Source organism: Neofelis nebulosa, chromosome 10 (genome assembly GCF_028018385.1).
Source record: "Neofelis nebulosa isolate mNeoNeb1 chromosome 10, mNeoNeb1.pri, whole genome shotgun sequence".
Classification (NCBI taxonomy): domain Eukaryota; kingdom Metazoa; phylum Chordata; class Mammalia; order Carnivora; family Felidae; genus Neofelis; species Neofelis nebulosa.
The window spans coordinates 43623290-43638544 of NC_080791.1; the positions used below are offsets into that span (position 1 = coordinate 43623290).

Below are 15255 nucleotides of genomic sequence, written 5' to 3' on the forward strand. Positions count from 1 at the left end.
TGACCTTGCCAGATAATTTGTCCTCTTTCTTAACTATTAGATGGGATTAATAAAGTCACCTACATTATAAGGTTGTCTCAGGTTTAAACAAGTGAATGTAGCAATATAGACATAATAGAGACATACTCAAGTATTAGAAAAAAAATATACTTATACCAATACTAATAGCTGTATTAGGATGAAACTCTACATTTAACTGTTTGAAGAATCTTTTTTGTATAAATACACAGCACTTTTGAAGAGCCCATATTTTCCTATCTGTAATCTGATAAATGTATAATGAAAACAGCTTAGCAGATCAAAAGAATATTCCTTGAAAGGGCAACATTTTTTATGACATTGTTAGGTCTCAAAAATTCAATTGGTGTTAACAATAAAGGTTTATTTTGGGATTTGCAAGACAAGCATCCTCCTGGGGAATTTTTTTCTTTTAATTTTTAATACACTTTTCTAGGAGGTTTGCTATTTGTGTGCTATATTATGGATATTTCAATTTGGAAGACATTTGGGGAAAAAAAAAAGCCAAAAATGTTTCCTCTTTTCAGACATGAATGTAACCGGACGCTTCTTTATTTTCATTTCAAAAACTCATCAGGAGGAGATATATACTGCCGTTCTCACTTACTGATAAAAGGGATATTGGAGTGAAAAGCAATTATGAGTGTCACAGAGCCTCAGCGGAGAGACTAACCCTACTCCTTTGACAGGCATGTGGAGAGAACATATTGTAAATGAGATCTGGCACCCTTGCCTCTCAGTCTTACCACAGTCACCACCCACTGGCTTTAGCTTGTATGTTGGGTGGATAATAATTGTATTTTGTTTTTTTATTTACATGAGAGAGGAATTATAATGTGACAATTCTTAAAAAGAGAGGGGGAAGGGCCTTCTCAAAAGCACATGTGGCAATGAGAGCCAGTTAATTGTATAAATAATTTTTTTGTGCTAGCTCTGCTGGGCCTCTCAGACCTCATTTTATTATATAAATTAATACATATTATTTATATATTACGTAATACTTATTCTTTTAGACAGAGCTCTTTGCCATTTGGGACTATTTGCTGGCAAGAGTTCATTGTAGAGTGTGATTTATATTCTGTTTGAATCATGTTTTCTAGGGGGATTTAAAAGAATGGATTTCCATGTGCATGTTTCTAAAATCATCTGTTCTTTAAACCAGGGGGACACAGTGGGCAGCCTTTGTCAACAATGACATTAATGAACGAGAGGCACTGTTGGCTTCATAGGAGTTTAGGCTCAAGAAGTTAACCAGGGTTAGACAAATATTTATGAGGTTAGGCTTATTGCACTGGCTTATCCTCCTTCTACTATGCCCTTAGGAGAAGGAAATTAAGAACATTCTGTTGGGGGATGGAGGTATTTATGCAGTATAGACAAGTGCTGAAAGTTGCTGATTCCAAATATCTTCTCTTCTAGAAGCCACTTGCACTGAGTGCTCTTTTCACCCACACTGGCTTGTATGATCTTCCTACTAGAGAGAGGCATTTGCACTTAAAATGTCAATGGGAATTTGGTGAAGCCCAGGGAAAGGAAGGCCCAGAGGTTTTATGTTAAGCCAATTCTATTCTAGCACTGGGAGAGAAAAATTTATTTCCCTACACTTTCTTTTCAATTTTCCTTTCATTGCCTCTAGATTTGAATTGGCTATATAATTTATTGTTCAAACTAGACACAGAGAATGAAATGGGATACTGTGGATAATTAAGCAGTGACTTGTGGCTGAACCAGGACATATGGTTATTCTACCTATTCCCAGGCATAGGGGAAAGTTCTAGAGAGACTGAATCACAAAAGGAAACCTTACCTCAAATAGGGGCTCTACATGGGTATGTGGGAGCCTAGAACCTTCAAATAATAAACACAGTAGATTTGCCTAGCTTTGTCCCACTTTAGAGATCATAACTGGATGTGCTCTACCATGTTAGGTAGAAGGTTGAGGAGTTGCACGTTCATGGGAATTGCTCAATCTTTTGTATACTACGTGTCACCCTTACAAGTGACCTGTTCTGAATAGTTTCTAGATGCTTAATTTCTACTAGGTGTGCATAATTATTTTAACGTTGATGCCCTTTATTTCTACTTCAAAATCCTACTTCTTTTTTAATAGAGTAGGAGTTCTCTACTTGGATTCACAATCTCTAGGAATCACTGAATGGGTGCCGGGGATCCATGAATTCCTGGAATACACCCACCCACCACCCCCACAGTAGCTTGCATTAGATTCCCAAAGCTATTTGTGTCCCAAAGGAAGTTAAAAATAATTGAATGGGGGCGCCTGGGTGGCGCAGTCGGTTGAGCGTCCGACTTCAGCCAGGTCACGATCTCGCGGTCCGTGAGTTCGAGCCCCGCGTCAGGCTCTGGGCTGATGGCTCGGAGCCTGGAGCCTGTTTCCGATTCTGTGTCTCCCTCTCTCTCTGCCCCTCCCCCGTTCATGCTCTGTCTCTCTCTGTCCCAAAAATAAAAAATAAAAAAAAAAAAAACGTTGAAAAAAAAAAAGAAAAGAAAAAAAAAATAATTGAATGAAGCCTAAGCTAGGTTTTTACTAGAGAGCTATAATATTACACTGATACATCTTATATCTTCACTTGTTTTATCCAAAGTTAGAAACAATAGATTGTGGGGAAAATTAGAAACACTGGGACAATTTTCTTCTCACATGAAGGTTGCTGTAAGGAGAACTTACTGATAAATATGGTTATGCATCATCATTTTATTTTATTTTAAATGTTTGTTTATTTTGAGAGAGAGAGATAAAGAGAGAGAGAGAGAGAGAGAGAGAGAGAGTATGTGTGTGTGCATGTGTGCAAGCAGGGGAAGGGCAGAGAGGGAAAGAATCCCAAGCAGGGTCTGTGCGTCAGCTCAGAGCCTGATGGTGGGGATCGATCTCACAAACCATGAGGTGATGACCTGAGCCGAAATCGAGTTGGACGCTTAACAGAGTGAACCACCCAGGTGCCCCTACATTATCATTTTAGAGGATAATAATGATACTATTGCTAATAATTTCCAAGCTTTATGTAATAGTCAATATGTTACAGGTACTGTTCTTAGCATTTTATGCCACATACATATATACATATATAACCTCTCACATGCACACATTATGGAGTTTTTTGTTTTTGTTTTGTTTTTTTAATCTCATAGCACTATGAGGTCATTTTACAGATGGGAAAATGAGGCACAGAAGGTTAAATTAAATGATTATTTAAAGGCACCTGGCTAGTGCCTGATAGGGCTGGGGATTGACCCACATTCTGACCCCAAAATTTATACATTTAATTTCTAAACTTTTCTTGAATTAATGAATTATTTATTCATGGTTTGGAGGGTACTTTGCTTTTGAATGAAATATATTCATGTCACATGAAAATCTGGGATAATTTTCTAATTTATCTATAAAAGTTGGTGAGTGTGTATGTGTGTGTTCTGTGTATTTTGAGTAAGAAGTTCAGTTTTCTTACAAGCTACATAGATTTCAAGGTTTTGAAATATAGTCCTCCCAGAAAACTGTAAGAAAATGGAACTTTTTTTGTGTTGCTTTATAAATGTTTCTTAAAATGTACAACTTTGTTAAGGCATATAGTAAGTATAACTCTACAATAATTATAATAATAAAATTATATCTATATAGTATTTTAACCTCCAAAATTATTCCACATAACTTGAAAATAGCAATGATTAAAGCTAGGATCTATACTAGAGCTAATAAAAATACAGTAGAAGAGATACTCTCACCAGTATTCTTGTTACACACCGTGGGTTTGTGGCTCTTCATCCAGTGAACAGGTGGTCCACATCTTTTTTTTTAATATTTATTTATTTTTGAGAGAGAGAGACAGAGTGTGAGCAGGGGAGGGCAGAGAGAGAGGGAGACACAGAATCTGAAATAGGCTCCAGGCACAGGGCTCGAACTCACAAACCAAGAGATCATGACCTGAGCCAAAGTCAGACACTTAACCAGCTGAGCCACCCAGGTGCCCTACATCTTTTAAAGTCTGTTACCAAGCCTCAGAATGGTGCCTGTCATTGCTACAATATAGATTAAGGAGAATGGGAATTGCACAGAGGAAAAAAAAAAAAAAAAGAACCTACAGATACACTCCTTGAAAATATCCAGGGGAGAGAGGAATTTCACATAACCACCAAAAATCCTAAAGTACAGAAAAGTATACACTGTGTAAATCCTTATGTAAAAGGGAGAATGTTGGGCTATAGCTGAAGTCAAAGTTGAATAGTAGAAAATTCCAGAGTTGTTTTCTGCCTACCCCATTATGTGTCTGTGAGTTCCAATATAAAAGAGAAAAGGCAACACAGCAGTGATATATCGTAGGTAAACTATGGTGTTTTTGAGGGTCAGAAGGTTTCTTACCCATTTTTATCAAGGGAATCCCTTTCACAAACCATTACTCAGTTTGTGTTGGATTAAGGGGAATTATATTAATTGGCTTTTTGCTAGGAATTTGTTGTCCTTCTAAGCTCTTCCAAATTTCCTCAATTATCAAAGCACTCTCGGTAACAATAAAAAATAATCTGTGTATTTGTTTAAACGTAACTTGGATTCCCATTTTGGGACTCTCGTTTATATTTGTTGTTGTCTGGGTAATAAGTTCTTACACTGACTAGAATATCAATTCCTATGCCAGAGGAATTAACTTTTAGGTCTTAACTGTTTTGGTTGTTTTGTAGATTGGCAAATTTTTGTTGGGGATTTTTATGTAATTCTGTGGCTAAAAATTCTTTGGATCACAGAAGAAAAAAAATTCATCTCTTTGTTTTCTTTTACTTTTTGGCCTTTGAATTTTTCATCCAAGTATATAGGGTGAATAAAATTCCTGGAGAATGAAGTCTTTCTTATATGAGATTCAAATCTCCCTCATATAATATTTACATATTTCCCATATGTTAATAATATCATGTTCTATACAAATATGGTCTTTAAGAAGTGTCTTTTTCCCCCCACTTCTAAGTTCCTATTCGTAGGACTGTTTTTCATTTTTGTGTAAAAATGATTCCTCTATATTATCCAATCTGGACTAAGGTCTTATGATTTATTTACTTTTGCTGATATTTTATACTGGAAAAAAGTAGGGGTAAGTATTGAGGTCATGTGGTATTTTCTCCCATAAGGATGCCATATGTATAGGTAGATATAGTATATACAGAGAATTTTCATGTACATAAATTTATTTGTGCTATAAGCTACTTTTGTTCATGAATTTTTAGTCTAAACTGAGTGTACTTCTCCCCCACTTAGAGGATAGAAATAGTGAGTTTCAGACCAAATACTTTCTCACGTAATTTTAATCTCAGTTTTCCTCCTGGGACCTTATGCATAATAACAAGTGGTCCTGGCTGGAGGTACAGGGTAAGAAAGTTGAGGGAAGGAGAAGGAACAAGGGCTACATCTAAGAAACATTTTAGTACATTCATGTTTTTCTGAAATGTGAAGTAATCCTTTTATTCCCACTGCCAGTTTTTTAAAGCCTGAAGGCAGAGGATATACTAAGATATGTTGGATACTTACATATTTTTTTCTTCCCAAGAGATCAAAGTCCTTTCCTTTATATTGTGATTTAGACAGTAGCATGTACTATCTCACTTTTCAGCCAAGGGAAATGAGAAAAAAAAAAAAAAAAGAGTAAAATGGCCTATTTCACTTCACACACTTAGGAAACATTCTGGTCTTGATCCTGTGTTCTTAGGCTCTAATGGTTAGTTTTGCCAGCTGCATAGTGTCTGTGGCTGGCAACTTCATTTGCAGGGCCCACTGCAAAATTAAACTGTGAGGCTCTTTGATAAAACATTACTAAGTATTTCAAGATGGTGACAACAGAACATTGAACCAGCCACGGGACCTTTCTAAGAGAAGGTTCCTTGAGACTGCAAAAGTCACACACCTGTGATGCTGGCCCTGTGTTGCGTAGTCTCATGTCTTGGACAACGCCATCAGCAAGAACAAGACAAAGTATGTGCTATAGTCAAGTTGCAGGATGCGAATACACTCAGGCGTCAGTTGCAAGTGCCCAGGAGAGAATGCAGAGGCAAGAACCTGGCTAGACCAGACCAAGTAGGGATGGGAATAAAAGCTCTGGTTTGATACATACTCAGGTGCTTGGGCTTTCCCTGATGTGTGCTGGAAGTGGAGGCAAGCACTCTACTTCTACATGCTGCTACTAAGTAGGTTGATAACTTGACTCTCTTGATAATTTGTCTGCTTAGATAAGACTTGGCTTAGGGTAAGGACAGGGCTGAAATCTTGGGTCAAACTTAGCAGTACTCAAGGGTAAAGAGGGATGATGTAAGTTGCAGACTGATTTCATGCTATTTCTTGTATACATGGTTTACTTTATTTACTAAATATCATTTCCTAACATCTAGGCATCTTTTTCGAAGTTGGATTATGAGTTCAAATTCCCTTCTGTGTTTGTTAGAACCAGATGATGACTCAATCATGTGTTTCAACAACAACCAAAACAAAAAGTTGTTTGTACACTTCTGGTCATTCAGTAATTCATTCCATGAATAGATATTGAATGCTTGCTATAGATTGTATACACTGTTCTAGTCACCAGCAATGCAGCTGAGGTACAGGACACATCCTTGACCTTAAGTAGTGTGCATTCTAGTGGATTCCACACAATCCAGTGAATTCCAGTGGGTTTTGAAATGATGAATTTGGGTGTATTTTCTTAAGCTCTTTTTTTTTTTTTTTGTACTTGAAGCAGAGTAAAAAGAACAGTCTGAAACAGGTTGTTCTATTTTTTCTGTAAAGACAAGAAACATTTTGTGTTATAGAATACTAGGAAAAAAGTAGGTTCCTCATGGGACAAGGATTTTTTTTTCTCTACAGTAAAAAAGGTTTAAAATCACAAACATAAAGGTTACGTAAGTGACACTGCATTTGTTAGACATTTTTAACTTGCAGTTAAAGTAGGAATGATTTTGTGTTTCTCCTTTCTGCAGTGTGGCATTTTGTAATATTTAATTTTTGCCATAAAATATTTTTATGATTTCTATGTTGTAACCTAGTGGGATTTATTCTGTGTATTGTATTATTTTCTGTGACTTTGTCATGTAAAAAATGGTAGTATGTCTATAATGCCTCTTAAGGAAAAAAGGACAAAAAGAAAGAAACCTATTTTTTGAAACTCTGTTGAGTTTTGAAAGCACATCTTGAAATCCTTATGAGTACAAAAATAATAGCATCCACAACCACGTATTTGATACACCGTAAAATCCATGATTTCTCATGATAGAAGAACACTAGACATTCCAAAGATATTTCAAAATCTCTCCTTTGGAACATAATAAAACTAAAAAAAAATGAGTAATAAGTATTCCTGTTCCTACATGGTCTGTGTGCTTCCTCCCCTTACCGCCTGCTCTGTCACTGCCTTAAGTTGGCAAGACTCTTTGTTTACCATTCATGGACATCTTTTTCCCTTCCCGGTTTTTCCCTTCAAATTATTTATCATTTAATATGAAAGATACAATAAAACATACAAGAATATTTTCTTTTTATTTTAACTTCTATGCACTTGTTATATTCAAACAAATTATGGGATTATTTGCTCTTAAAATCAATTCACTAGAAATTCATTGAACATTTACTGTCTGCCAGAAACTTGCTAGAGAGAGGACAGGGTTTGGCAGTGAGTATGGACATATGGGTGGATATGTAAATGCATAAGACATGATCCCCTCTACTAATCTGGGAGCAAACCATGTGCATTTGTTCATACTATCCCTCTTACTGGAATGCCATTCTCCTGTTGTTAAACCATTAACATCTTCACATTTTTCAGTTGCTTCCTTCATGAATCCCTTTCCAAATTTCATAATCAAAGTTCACCATCCCTATATACTCTCAAGGGTCACCCTACTAATCTCCAATATGTGCTCACTTTGCTTTTTTGTTGTTACTGCTTTCATGTCTGATCATAGCTACTCAATTTAAGTTAATTAAAATGAAATAATGTGACAAATTCAGGTCTTTGCCTGCACCAGTAAATTTTTGTTCAATATATACATTGGTCTTTAATTTCATAGGTCTTTGTTCATAGGAAGAATGGAAGGGTGAGAGGGTTGGCCTTGTACAGGGGAGGGAGCATGGCCTTTGTTTGGACTTGGCCCCTGGCTGACAGTGTGGTCTTAGGCAGATAACAGCTCAAAATGTTTTCACTTATTCTAAGATGGGGCAACTGATCTTTACCACATAAATTTGTTATAAAAAAATAGGCAGTGAGGCATGAAGCACCTGTCTGGTATGCCTGGCACTTACCCTGTAAATACGGAGTTCGGAATGTGCCAGTATCCTTCCATATGAACCCATCAGTATCTTTTACTACCTTATTTAGCCAAATCTAACCTGAGATTCTGTGCTTGTGAGTTTTTTTTAAATGAATGATGTTTTTTGTTATCGTTGTCTCTCTATAGATCTTTTCTCTCTTATCCATGACTATTTGTTAGCAACAATTACAAACCGAGACAAAGAAAACAATTTAATGGGGTTTTAAGACAGAGGTAACCTATGCCATTTAGCTTGAGTGTAGCTTAAAAGTAACATACAGCTTTCAAAGTAAAAAGGGATTTTAGCATATTACATAGCCCTTGAAATACCAGGAATGGCAGTGTTTTGTTTGACTGAGCTGGCCCAAAGATTTGTACTGCATAGTAATGTTTGTCATTCTAAGGACCTCAGCACATGGGTCTTGCCCACCTGAACACTGTTAAGACTTAGGAGGAGTAAATAATGTTCCTTTTCCTGGTGTGTTAAACAGCCCATCCAATACACACACACACACACACACACACACACACACACACACACACACGATCCAACTTTATTTCCAGGCGTTTGTTCATTTTGAACCTTCTTCCTTGATGTCTACTTATTTAATCAACTGATTTGCTTTATATGATATAGGTTTGTAGAAGGAAGGAGATGATGTTTCTGAGTCCCATGCTTAGACTGCCATTTGGTTAATTTCTTACCCAAACAAAGCCTTAAGTTTCTCATCTGTGTAATGGGAAATCAAAACACTTATGCTGGGGGCGCCTGGGTGGCGCAGTCGTTTAAGCGTCCGACTTCAGCCAGCTCACGATCTCGCGGTCCGTGAGTTCGAGCCCCGCGTCGGGCTCTGGGCTGATGGCTGGCTCGGAGCCTGGAGCCTGTTTCCGATTCTGTGTCTCCCCCTCTCTGCCCCTCCCCCGTTCATGCTCTGTCTCTCTCTGTCCCAAAAATAAATTAAAAAACGTTGAAAAAAAATTTTTTTAAACACTTATGCTGTATGATTATTTTGTTTTCAAGTTTAAGTGAGAAATAGATGTTTAAAAAATTCTTGACATACTTTCTTAATAAATATTAATCTTCCTCTTCCTTACCTTTTTCACAGGTATGTTATAAGGATCCAATGAATTAACATTCTGTATAGTGACAGGTGGAGAGTTTAGAATTTCAGTCAGAAATGGGTTCAGATATTGGCACTGCCCCTTACCAGCTATGGGACCCTGGGGTGTATTTAATATATATGAAAATAGTTTCTTAATTTGTAAATGGGAATAATAATTACTTGCAGTTGTTGCGTATATATGTGAAATGTATATGAATTGCTATGTTTGGGGCCTGATGTCTACCAAACATTACTAAGGTGTATTAAAATACTTTATTCCAGTTATTCGTGGTCTCAATTCCATTCAGCTTCTCCCAAGATGTCTTCTAACTAGATTTTATTTGTTTAGAGGTTCAGGGGCCAGATTTGACTCCTTACTGAACTTTGTAGAACCACCTAGAATAGTACCAAGTGCATTATGCCAATGTTTGTTCAATTTGAGGCTAGTAGAATAAATGTCTGAGATTTTTGACCTACCTACCTGATAACCACCACCCTTGGGATGGTCAGTAGGAGCAACAGGTTTGGGTAATGGCCGCTGAATCAAATTCATAGGTTTTCTAACTATAATGCCACAATGATTATTTTATATGACTAGAATTCTATGAAGGGTTCTGTATTTGGTTCACATTTCTGTAATAATAATTAATTCTTCTGTACCTAGGCCATATCTACTGCATTACTTTAAAAGATGGGTGTGTGGCCTGCCATTGATGTTACATAATACATCTTGCTCCTTAATGATATACTATAACATATACTATATGCTCTTTAATGACTTCATTATGATTAGTTATAAGGAATAAAGTATTATAAAAAGAAGGGATGAAAGGAATGAACATGAGCAAAAGGAAAACGATCAGGTTGAGTAGATGTTGAATTCCATAAAAGACTGCCTTGGCCCTTTCTAACTTTCATATATTGGATCTATTTAGTCTTATTATTCGTGTTATAGTTTTTGTTGTTCCAAAATATTATCTTTGTAAAATCACTTATAAAATCACTATAGCTGTGATGTTTTTAAAATATACATTTTTTAAAAAATGTATTAATTATTTGGTAACTTAAAGAGTAATTTAAAAATATATTCTTGGCTAACCAGGAAAAATAATTTTGGACACCAAAATTTTAATGGCCTTAAAATAGAGATAAAACACACTGACAAATTTCCAGTGCTTTTCAAAATCTTAATTTTTTCCTTCAAGATTTGCTTATGCAGTAGTGATCTTTTTTGATGTTTTATATAATCTATCCATTGATGCACTATTCCCATGAAGTAGGTCTTGACTTTTTATTAAAATTTATTAAAAAATTATTTAAAAAATTTTTATTATGTTTTTATACAAACATAGAAAGTTGAATGGTTTGTCTTAGAATGTCAGAAAATATACAACAATCAGAATTGATTTTAGGGGTTAGGCCCTCCTTCCTGATTAATTATTTTGAGTCTTTTATATGGTCTTCTTTATGGAGAAATTTTGAAAAGTAAACATGGGTAGGGTCTAATTGCTGTATATTAATTTGCAGACCAAATGAGATGCCAACTTCTAGTTCTTGTTACTGTGTTTGTTTAATATTTCTCTGTAAATCACCAAGGCCTGATTTATCCAGTCTCAGCCAAATCAAATATGATCCCTACACTTTCCCATTTGTGTTTGAAGATATAGCAAAAGTACTCATTATTATAGTATTTATTGAAGTGAAAACTTGTATATGGTTGTACGAATGCCTAATAGAGTTGAAATAAAGGCTGTGAAATTCAAGAGTAGTTGGAAATATTGATGTATTCTTCCCAACCATGTATTTGTGGCCTTTGTTTAAGGCTAAAAATCTTGGTTTAGTCCCATAGTAAAGAATTAATTAAAAGTTTTAGGATTTCTCAATTGCTCCTAAGTAAGATATATGAAAAGCACTTTCCAGATAAATGCTATGGAAAGTTAACAAGAAAAAGAGGCTATTTTCTCATACTATGTCCCCTGATTTCCATTTCATTTTCACCTTCTTTTTTTTTTAATTTAATTTCAGAGGACTGCTGAAGTATCAAACTAATTTAGATACCCACCCTCCTGGCTGCATCAATCTTAATGGAACCCACTACCAGAATATTCATTTACAAGATTATCTCTCAGAACATTTTCGTGAATCTTTTCCTGAAGGATTTGCAAAGCCAGATGAACTTACCCAAAACAGATTTGTGAAGATTTGTATGGAAGAGCCCAGGTTCCAAGCTAATTTTCCACAGGTCAGATTGATTTTGTATCTTTGATGGTCTCTGCAAAGTCCATATTTCCATAATTATTGACCAACAGTACATTTAAACATGTTTTTGGAGGTATATAAAACAATCGTTCTTGTAGAAAAGAAAATTCTAGGATGTTTCAACAGCAAGAGAGCACCTGTTTTTCCATTATAGGTAGCTGGTGTTCAAGGAGAAAGCCCTATGATATTACAGACTATGGAAAATTCCTGCTTAACTGACCATGTAATCTTTGCATATTGTGGCACTGGTGCTTGCCCTATCCGTTGAGAAAAATAGGTTGAATAATAAAAACAATAGTGAAAGAAGTAACACTAATAGTAATTATTATTATGGTATAGAATAATGTTACAGTACGATATTATGTATAATACTATAAATAATAAATTGTAAAGCCAATTTGTTGAATGCTTAGTCTCATCTGTTATGTATTGTGCTAAAATGTACTGTATGCATAATTTCTTTTAATGTTCACAATAGCTCTTTGAAGCCATTACTATCATCCTTAATTTTCTGATGATAAAATTGTGGCTTAAATACATAAAATACCTTCAGCAAACTCTGCAACCTACTACATGACAGAAGTAGAGTAGAAAACCAGGTCTTTGACTAAAATGTTTACTCTTAGAAAATATTCTTACCCAAATACCCAGTGAGTAGTTCAGCAAGGGCCTTGATCTTCCCATGTGGCTATGGGAGCTGTCCACATGGGGATTAACACCCTGTACTCTTTGCCTATAGCAGGTGGAAGTATGGCACAGTATGTCAAATGTCTGTTTTCAGAAGAGAAAAAGGAGTCGAAAAGTAGAGTGAATTTGTAGATGACTTTGGAATAAGTATATTAATCTTGTGTTTATTGTCAGTAACAATCCTCTAGATTTCTAATAGACTTTGGAGTTTTCAGAATTTTCCGGGCTTCACACAGTGCTATATGTTAGGCAGGGCAGGTATTGTGACTCCCATTTTACTTACATGACACTTGATGCTCAAAGGGTAAGTGACCATCTCAGAGTTGCCAGCCTGCTGCATTGCAGAGCTTGTCTTGTGATGTCTGCTACTCACACAGTAGCAAACAAAATATTAGGAAGAGGCATGATCTGTCTGCAAGGAAGGAGGAAGGTCTGAAATAGCTATGTAAGTAAGGTTTAAAAAAGTAACCATTAAAATAAGTTTGGATCAGAGGTCTCCAAGTGATGAGGGGAATAAAGTGTGCAGTTCTAGAGGAAGGGTTGACCACACAGGCTTCCGTACTTCTGAGAGCATGCAGCTAGTTATCCTGGGATCTGGGATATCTATACAGCACACATGTGAAATTGTCACACTGCCCAAATTCTATATGTTATCTTCTGCTCCTATTACTTTTATTATGTAAAAGTTGTAAGCAGTGTGCGTAGTATGTCCTATATTTTAAAATCTGTGCATAAACATATTTTGCATTGTATAAACGTGGAACAGATAGTAGCTGTACTTATCGTGAACATAGTATAATGTGTAAACTTGCCATATCACTAAGTTGTATACCTGAAACTAATGTAACATTGTGTGTCAACTACACTCAAATAAAAAATAAATAGATAAAAGTATTTAAAAAATACTCTAAATAAACTTACCTGACATTCTGAAGAATTCCAATTACTCCTGCAAACTAAAACATTTTAGTACCTTAAAAATAGAAAGAAAAATACATATATATCCAGGATTTTCTTTTTTTTAACAGATATTGGAGTGGTACAATTTTTTCTGAAATCATCTTCAAATTGATTTGAGCACTTAATTTCCCTTCTCTCTTTAGATAAAATACTGTATATGCATGCATTATGTGTTTATGGTATACATAGAGGGACATATGAAACAATGTATGCATACCTGTTAATATGGCACATCGGTTCCCCTTTTATTTTTCATTATTTATTTATTTTTAAAGTTTATTTATTTTTGAGAGAGAGAGAGGGAGAGAGTGGATGAGGGGAAGAGAAAGGGAGAGAGAGAGGATACCAAGTAGGCTTCGCACTGTCAGCATGGAGCCCACTGTGGCACTTGAATTCACGAACTGTGAGATCATGACTTGAGCTGAAATCAAGAGTCAGATGTGTAATTGACCGAGTCACCCAGGTGCTCCTCCCTTTTGATTTCATACTTTAGTCTTGTGTGAATAAGTTGCAGTGAGCATCTTATTTTTCATTCATTTTTCTTTACATTTTATTATTCAAAATATAGATTAAAATTTCATTACTGTAATGTATGACATAAACAATTGAGCAGGAGATAAGGATTCCTACAATACAAGTATTTCTTAAAGTATATTTCAAAAATTCTCCACTAGACTTGGCTTTGGATTTCTGGACCTTTGTGCCTGTATTGTGCTGAAAGACTTTACAGGTGTATCCGGAGCAATAAGCCAGTCACCATCATCTCAGTCATACGTCATCCCTCAGATGTCATGGAAATCCGAATGGTCAAAGAAAATTTTAAAGCGAGACCTGGCCAGGTGAGTCAGTGTTTAGTAACTTTTAAATTCCCTTTATCTTTATATAAGTTTTGAAAATCAGCATTCATGCCATCATTGGAATGCTTGAACTTCTCTTTTGGTCACTTAGAAACTATGTTTGTTGTTTTTTAGTATATTATTCTACATTGTCCCAGTGTGTCTGCGTTAGAAAACCATCCATTTACCCTCACAATGGTAAGAAACTTGTTTTTGATTTTAAGAATTTTTTTAGAGTGAAATGTGTGTTTCTTTTGTGCGTGTATATTCCACGTCATTCTAAAAATCATGCAAGGCTATCACAATATCCTACATGTCTAAGTAAGCCTTTTTTTTTATCCAAAAAATATTATCTGTTCAGAAACTTTGTAGCTATTTATTATTTTCTGAGAGTTTACAATCCAGGAAGCAATACATTTAAATGTATTAAAGCTTATTGATTCAAAATACAGAAAATTTCCTGGCTATTTACATTTTTCCCATTATGAACTGTGTATCCAAATATAATATGTATGGTTTTCTTTAGAGAGGTTGAATTTAATGATAAAGAGGGTACTCCGAGTTGAGTGGAAGCCTAAGAAAATCCAAGCAGTGTTTAGAAAAGAAAAAGTCCAGTGTAATTGGAGCCCAGGCTGTGTGCTGGGAGGGAAAGGAAAATCAAGTTAGAGAAATAAAATGGAATAAATAATGGGTAGGGGGAAGATCTGGCTAAGTAATGACTTCATCAGATATTTTTAGCCTGTCAGCACATTGTTTAACATTCTTTTCTGCATTATAAATATAACATGAGTCTATTATCAAAAAGTAAACAATTCACAAATAGATGAGATAAAATGGGAACTTTTCCTCATTCCCCCCACTTTTCAATCCTTTCTTCCAGAATTTGGCATATATTCTTACAGACATTTTCCTGTAGAGTTAGGCATATATAGATGTTTGATATCTGTTTGCTAGATCATTTGTTTTATAATTTGCTCTTTTCACTCAGCAATATAACATGGCTGGAGAGCCTGGGTGGCTCAGTTTGTTAAGTGTCCAAGTATTGATTTCAGATCAGGTTATGATCTTACAGTTTATGGGATCTAGCCCCCCCACTGGGC

The 15255-nt window shown here is 35.6% G+C and overlaps 1 protein-coding gene across 6 annotated transcripts in view; it reads left to right on the forward strand.

The window, feature by feature from the left end:
* The window catches only part of NOX4 (NADPH oxidase 4), a 166962-nt gene that overhangs the window by 51483 nt on the left and 100224 nt on the right, over positions 1-15255 (forward strand). For 5 of the 6 annotated variants that reach the window (XM_058687522.1, XM_058687523.1, XM_058687520.1 and 2 more), the window contains 3 exons: positions 11439-11655; positions 13994-14158; positions 14291-14353. In XM_058687522.1, coding sequence (XP_058543505.1) covers positions 11439-11655; positions 13994-14158; positions 14291-14353 — 445 coding nt within the window. The remainder of the gene's footprint in view (positions 1-11438; positions 11656-13993; positions 14159-14290; positions 14354-15255) is intronic. The other variant, XM_058687521.1, reaches the window with a different exon arrangement.